The sequence below is a fragment of the Ischnura elegans genome, chromosome 4 (genome assembly GCF_921293095.1).
Source record: "Ischnura elegans chromosome 4, ioIscEleg1.1, whole genome shotgun sequence".
Lineage (NCBI taxonomy): Eukaryota > Metazoa > Arthropoda > Insecta > Odonata > Coenagrionidae > Ischnura > Ischnura elegans.
In genome coordinates this window covers 113,398,915-113,407,107 of record NC_060249.1, presented here as the reverse complement: position 1 = coordinate 113,407,107, position 8,193 = coordinate 113,398,915, and the positions used below count along the sequence as shown (strand labels likewise).

The window sequence follows — 8,193 nt, the reverse complement described above, 5'->3', positions numbered from 1 at the left end:
ATTTATCCACAGGTACTTCAATTACAAATCTGGGATAAAAACGTGATTGCCATCACAATCCTTCGAAATGTGGGATAACCATAAAATATGAACTGAAATTTTCAACTCATGTTGTGGGCACTTATTTAAAAACAAATTTGCATTAGGGATTGTTCGTCATTATCATCATCATCATCATCATCATCATCATTATCGGTCGACCATCCTTAGATTTCTAACGCAGCTCTCAGCGCTCAGATAGCATGTCGATTACTCTTTTACTACTCACGTATTCCCTTCCCTTTGCACACTTACTCACGTGATTACATATCGATTGGAAAGTGCCCTCCTTAAGAATCTTGTCCTTGTTTGAATTCTACCTGCTTTGATCTCAGCTTTTTGGATGTGGAAATAGTGTTATGCCTGCGATATGCAGATATATTTGTGGAGCTAATTACGCATAAAATGACATGGTTTAAAAAAACGCTGCTACGTGATTTTTTTAGTTGTGAATACTCTTCCAAGTCCCCAAAGAATATCCTTTGGGCGGGTCGAATCTCCCTATGCTCGTTATAGAAAGTTCGCTGCACGTTTTGCTAACCAAGGAATGCAATGCTTAAGGAAATAAATAGGGATATAGGAAATGAGTCAGAAAAACGGGCAATGTCTTACGGGGCAGAGTCTCAAATTTTAATATTTTGGATTCTTCGTAGAAGACTTCTGGTTAAATACCATTAATAATAACTCACTCTACGCAGGTCCCACGTTGCTAGTTACCTTTTTCTGGATTTTTGACCGCAACCCCATCTTCTGGACCGCAACCCCATAATTCTGGCTAAAATTCTATATTCCATATTCTCTAGAAAAAGTTTTCTTCGCCTCATGATGCGTGAAAATATTTTGTGGAATGACTCCCTGAAAGAAACGAGATTCGGAGAAAATACTTCGACGCGAATTTTTTATGCCTGAAATATTTGACCGAATATAAACATCGAGCATTACATTCTTCGCGTTACATCGTATTTCGGTGAGCATATTTGCGAACGCTGGCCTTGAAAATTTTTTTTTCCTCCCACTCGCGGGCGCCTCCTTCATTTGTTTACCTCTCGTAATTCGTTACTTCTCTCTCCCTCTCTTTGCAGGTGAAGTGCATTCTGGGAAGGAGGGGGCTAGGAGGAGAGATGCTCGAGGAGAGACTCGAGCTAAAGGGCGGGGGCCTGGGGGTTGTCGGGGGTGGCGTGTCGGCAGGAGGCGGAGGAGGCGGTGGGGGCGGCGGTGGGGTGGAGGGTGGTCGCAAGGCCTCCGAGGGCGGCGGTTACGGCAGCATGAGGAGGACGGTGGGTGGGGGCGGAGGGGGTGGGGAAGTGGGGGAGGGAAAGAGGCGGGGTTCGGAGGGGGGAGAGGGGGCCAGCGGGGAGGGGGGGCCGAGCGCCACCTCGCCCCCCTCTTCCGAGAGATTCAGGACGATCGGCTCCATCAAGAGGTCCCACCAACATGAGCAGCGCAAGAGGAGGGTGGTGCTCCCCGGACTGAAGGTGAGAGAGCGAGACTCATTTGTTTGCATTCGCTCGAATTTATAAAATTAGCCCCACTGGGCTCCCATGTTAATAGGGTAGTTTCCTTCGTCAATGGAAAGGAAAGGCATTGATCGCGATTCGTTACCCACAATTAGTGTATACATAATATGCAAATTATTTGGTTTTAGAATCCCAGTTTAGACGAATGGCATTGGTCAATTTTAACCGCATTTGAATAAAGGCCAGATTGGCGCCCATAGGATGCCACTCCACGTGACGCCACAGGGACCTAGTTTCGATTAGATAGGAGTTTTACATCGTCTGAGATTACCAATGCATGCATGAGGCACAGAGCTCAGGGAAACATGTCTTAATAATAAACTATTAAAAAACCTATGGTCGGAATGTTTCCTTCATTTGATAAGCTATCAATAATCCTTATTTAAGCCGAGCGCTACCTGCTAGCTGCTAGCAGCCTCCATCGCAGCGGCGCACACATCCTCGCCCCAAGCCACCCTATTGAGGGGGTGAGAAGCCAAGGGGCACAAGTGATTTTTTTCTAAATAGAGTTATCTAGTAAAATTATGCATAGAGAACAGGAACAGACGACTTACAAAAAATATTGGGGGTGGGGGGCTCAAACCGGGGATATTGCCCCGGGAAATTTTATAAGTAGTGAGTTTTAAGTTTTTTAAGCATTTTAGGAGAGCCATATGATCAACATTAGAAAATTGATAACTCGAATCTCGATATCAAGTCGGCGCCACCTATAGAGAACAAACGAGATCAACTACATATTGAGTAGTGCATTTGATTTTCCTCTCGATGCCAGTGGATAACAGAGACTCACTCGTATCCCTTGGCCACCTAGTATTTGTTTATTTCTTCTATCAATTTCTATACCTAACTCTGGTCAGAAAAAAATACTACTGGTGCCCCTTCGCTTCTATCCCCTCGTTTCAAGTCGATGTGCAGTAAAACTCGCTTATAACGAATTTGACGGAAACCATTGTTGCTATAAACGGGATTTCGTTATATCCGTAATAATGGATTTCTCCATATAGATGAGAGGATTGCCGACATATATTTAAGCAACAGCTCCGTAACAATGAACCAACCTTACCATGAAACGGTTATAAAGGGAAGAATTATACGAACAACGGTATAAATATCAGATCAACGGTGATGGCTACAAGTGAGAACAACTGATAAAAGGTAAGGAACGATTAGTAGCGGAGATGGCCTTAAATTCTTTATAAAAGAGGAAATAATTCCCCAAGAGACCGAAGAATAGTTCGTAATAGCGGGTATTCATCCGAACTCCTTACATGCGGGAAATCAGCATTGGAAATCATAGGAGAGCTCAAGGGACTGGGAACTCAATTCAATATAGGCGGGATTTAGTTCCATGCGCGATCGTTATGAGCGAGTTTTACTGTATCTCGAAAACGAATTGACTTTTTCGAGTTTGGAGATTTTTCCTATCGAATTGTTATTTTTAACTTTCACCTTCGAAAAGCCTCAACTTTAATGGTTTGGGATGTGAATTTATGACAATGAGTCAGTCAGTCAAAACTCTGCTATATATGTGTTCAACTTCAATGCGCTGCTGGGACAAAATATTGATCTAAAAAATTGTTGCCTGAAAAGCACCAAATCATGAGTTTTTTTCCCGGACCAGTAGCATCACACCTTTACGTCAGCCAGTATCGACTCGAAATAACGGTGCTAAATTTCGCTGAAAGCATGTACATATATGAAGTAATATATGCTTATTCAAAGCAATATAGTAAACCAAGATGCTGCAGAAGAGAAGTTAAGACTAACATTAAAATAGGGAAGCAAAAACTGATAGTGGTGGATGAATTCTGTTATTTGCAAAGCAGGATTGCTAGCGACGGGAGAAGCAGGAAAGAAATTATCAGCGGAATAGCGCAGGTGAAGAGAGCATTCTACCAAATAGAGATCTGCTTACAGCGGGAAACTTAAATATAGAAGAAAGAAAGAATGTATAAGAACCTACATTTGGAGAATGCTCCTATGCAGAAGTGAGGCATGGACAATAATAGCATCGGAGAAAGCAGGGAAATGTGGTAATACAGAAGAATGATGAAGATCAGATGGATCGACCGAATTAGTAACGAGGAAGTCCTAAGAAGAGTTGGAGAGAAGAGATTCCTTGTGAAAACCTTAATACATATGAAGACGGAACAACCTCATAAGCCATATCTTGAGACATGATGGCCTGATGAAGACAATCGTCGTGGGACAAGTGGAAGGCAAGAACGGAAAAGGAAGACCTCGGTGGAATGGAGCAAGTAAAGAAGGATGTGAAAGAGAAGAAATACGTAGGTGTGAAAAGATCAGCTGATAGGAGAATTGAGTGGAGAGCTGCGTCAAATCAATCTTAGGATTGTTGACGTGTGGTGATGAATACGAATAACTAAGGAAAATAGTTCAAAAGCTAAAGCAATAAAAAATGGGAATTGCAGTGAAAATGTCCCATTGAGAGTCAATGAGCCCATATTTTTACTTACGAGTGCGCTGCACAAAATGAAGAGGAAAGAACGTACTAGATGTTTACATTGAATAATCTGCCGCGGGAAACGTTAGCATTTGAAACTGTGATACCAACCACTAAATTTGTAGCCGCTAATCTGGCATGCTTATTCACTCAGCCATTCAACCTGAAGGTTAGTTTGATTAGGTGAAGGTAGAGCTCACCCCGGAACAGGCCACTCGCGTCTAAACTTCATATATTCAGGGGGGCTGCCTAGTAATTGGATTGGTTCAGAGGATATCTCGCATTCTACTGGCGGTATAATGATCGCAAAATGAATTGAATAACTTGCCTGAGGAAAAAATCTAAATAAAACGACAAACTTGTGTCTGCGTGGATTTTTTAAAATTCAATCATTAATTATGTAATTAAGTGAGTGAGGAAATAGATGAATGTTCCCTTCCATTTTGTCGTCGCTTTCATTCTCACCATAGTTTCCCTTATCTCCTCGTTGAAATTCTGTCGTACGAGGATTAATTAATTAATTATTATGTGGCCTCCTCAGTCGTTTCGATAATCCCTTTATCAGCGTTTCCCGTGCTGCCGAGCGAAGGCGAGACGGGCGACGGAGCTCCCTCTACTAGCGGGATTAGTTCGCGACCTCTGAAAGAGCGAAGGCGCGAGACGATTACTAAGGATTCCCTTCTCCATCAGGGCCCTTCACAAGGAGAAAGGGACTTCTCGGCGGTGCAGAAACGGGAGATGGATTCCGCGGCTGCAAAGCGACACTCGGATTGCGTTAGTCGGTTTAAACCAGAGAGGATTTCATTTCGGATATCGTGGGCGTGCATAGGAGCGCGCTACGGATCTACACATAATTGTCTGCACTGATTGTATTATTGGAGTTCACATTGAAGTGACTTGAAGTTGCTCGAATTGATTTCGAACCAGCGCTGCACCCTGATGGTGACGTCGCGTCGCACCAGGTGTTTTGGGTTGTCTTAACTGATTTGACGTCATGTTTCGTTGGCCGTCTTCAGGGGCGGTCTGGGGGTGATTGGGGGCCCTCGGCTGGGGTCCCTTACCCCGGGGGGGTCGTCACCCGAAAAAGTTAAGGAAATTTAATGCCTGGAAATGCATTTTTTTTCGCTATTCTGGCTCTTAGAAACCAGATTTAAGTAAAATTGATGGTTTGAGGCGTAACTCTGTGAAAGCGATTCATTATTCATTCGACCTGGCTAGATGGCTGGCGATGAGAGGTTTGAGCTCTCAAATACCGTCGGACTCTTGGCTCCAAAAATACTCTTTGGTGAAACACCGTCTCTTAAAAGTACAGAGAAACATAAATACTTTGAATAGCTCTTTTTTATTTTACTTCGCGGAACATGGAATAGAAGATGAAACCTCTTCATTTTCAGTCCACTCGAATGCATTATTTGTTTATCAAACTATGTTAATATTAAGGTAAAAAAATAGTATTTTTCACATCGATAATGGCATATTATTGTCAAAATCATGGTTCGGAATGTAATATTAAGGTGAAATGTACAAAGTAAATTTTCATTTCGTTCTCCTTAGTATTCATTTTCCGCGATTGGCAACAGTGGTAAGGTAGCTAATTAGCTAACCCAAAGGCCGCTATACCTAAGCGGTGAATGATCATGCGAATGAAGTCATTCACCGTGTGTAACGGAATTAAATTTATTTAGCTGTGAAATTCTCACTTTTCACGGCATTATTTGCGGCGAAATCGCTAGTTTTATTTACTTCAATATCTGTAAAGAATGAAAAAAGAAACTTTGTGCTTTCACATGAAATATCATTCACGCATTTACACGACCACGGTTTCAACCGTGGTAGTGTAAATGCGTGTATGTAAGACGTCGTGTATGTAACGTTCACATGTAAGACGTCATCATCAGGTGATGATGATGATGACGACGTCTTACATGTGAACTTACGTGAAACCATGGTCGTGTAAATGTGTGAATAATATTTCATGTGAAAGCAAAATGATTCTTCTTTTTCATTCTTTACAGATATTGAAGTAAATAAAACTAGCGATTTTGCCGCAAATAATGCCGTGAAAAGTGAGCATTTCACAGCTTAATAAATTAATTCAGTATTATGATTGTGTCATATATTTTGTGAATTTGTTCCTCGAAACTGCACTGAAATTTAAAAAAACCCTCAAAAATAACCTTTTCGAATAACCCTTTCGAAAAAGCATCAGCTTCTCTTTATTCTTCTTACACGTTTATTTATTTTTTATATGATCCTTTTTCACCTAGTATGTTGTACATAAAAAAAGTTAATTAAAACGTAGGGTTTTATAGTTTCAAGTAGTCTTAGCCTTTTTTTACTACACCATTCATATATGTTTCTCGATAGACTCGAGCGTTGCGGGGGCTCGGGGCCCTCGGCGATCGCCGACACGCCGACCTGGCTAGACAGCCCCTTTCTGTCTCGTCATCACATAACGTGTCATCCATCACATGTTGATGTTAAAGGCTTCATGTTTATTCTGCGACATTCACTTCTTCCAGCTATGGCCACTCGACCAATTACACATAGTAATACAAGTTAGGTTACCCATTTCTCCTCTCTCAATTTTATTATAGAACTAGCTGACCCGGTGAACTTCGTACCGCCTAACAATCAATGAACTTACAGTTTACTTACACCATTTATAAATCAAGAGCGGTTGCATCGTTTTTAATCATGTTTAATTTATTATAATAAAATAAGGATACAAATTCAATAAAACTACGCAAATGAGTACCAAAATTGCTTGTCAGAAAGACATTTTCTTTATTGAATCTACATAGGGTGGATCGGAGCACGTTTACGCGGATTTTTTTCAACAAATTTTCTTACGTTTTAGCTTAAGATATTTTGGGCATTGTGGTTTAATAAAGCAGTTCATGAAATAAAAATTATACGCATTCAGTCGTTGGCTATTTGCGTTATTTGCTGTAAAAAAAATGTTTTTAGGTCCAAGTCTGTTGCATACACTTGGCCCATTCAGGGGGGAGGTTGACACAACCCCAGACCCACGCTTGACTGATGCTCAAAATCGTGCAAGAAAAGCCCCTATGAGGCTGCATTCGCATTAAATGACTTAAGGCGCGCCAGTTTTAGTATCTCTGTTTGGAAAAAATGCACTGCGTAAACGTACTGCATGCGTAAACGCACCACGGTGAGCCCTACACACTCGGGTTTAATGTCTTGCGTCAAGCACCTTCTGATAAACAACAGTTTTTGTTTTGTTATCAGGCGCAAGATGAAGCGGATGAAGCTAAATAAATATAGTGAAGCAAAGCAGTGACGCAGCGAGGGGAGGTTTTGGGAGATAAACTCCCCCCCCCCCCCCAAGAGCTTAGAGAATTTTTTTATGAAAGATTTTGTTATTAATATTAGGGGGACGGATGACAAACAAACAAAACATATTTAACTATTCACACAGCCGCAAAACCCACTATTTTGAACCATTTATCTTAAAAAATGTCTGAGGGAAGTGCCCCCACACTTCCCGCTTACCTTAGCGAGTTTTCTATACCCTACAGACCCGTGGTATTAGCTGCGCCCAAAACCCCCTATCCTAGCTACGCACTTGAAGCGAAGGAAGAAATACAGAGGATGGTTTATCGACTCGTAAACATAGCACGTTAAATTGACCATGAGAAAATCAAGGGTTTTCATTAGTACATGAGCACAAACAACACAAAAACTGAAACACTGACCATGCGATTTGTTAATCGTTATCACGAATGCAACACGAATTGGAAATTGAATACTTTTAAGCTCAAAAGGGCATATGAGTTGAGATCATGGAATCTACGGAATAAGGACTTCCTCACCTTTGAATTTTCCTTTGAGTAAAGTTGCGTGAATCACATTCATTACCAATTATTTTAATCGCCAAACACGTTCCGTTGGATAGTTATGGTTGGTTTAGGCTTCGAAAGATCATGAACACAGAAACTACATTTTTCTGTAAATCGTGCCTTGGTAAGCCAGGTACGTCCAAGGACTTAAAATATTCAGATAGATAGTTGGAGATTTCGTCTTCGTTTGTTACACATTTAAAAGATTCGAATTCACGCAGAGTACGAACTATTTGAATTTACCTCGTTTTAGTCATCCACATCTTCGTTCTTGCTCGCTAAATCAACCATCTTTGATTCTTTTGGCGAT

The 8,193-nt window shown here is 41.3% G+C and overlaps 1 protein-coding gene across 1 annotated transcript in view; it reads left to right on the top strand.

Moving 5' to 3' along the window:
- Nucleotides 1-1,160: 1,160 nt before the first annotated feature.
- The window catches only part of LOC124158220 (anoctamin-7-like), a 384,154-nt gene continuing 377,121 nt past the window's right edge, over nt 1,161-8,193 (top strand). The window contains exon 1 of the mRNA XM_046533409.1: nt 1,161-1,514. Coding sequence (XP_046389365.1) covers nt 1,161-1,514 — 354 coding nt within the window. The remainder of the gene's footprint in view (nt 1,515-8,193) is intronic.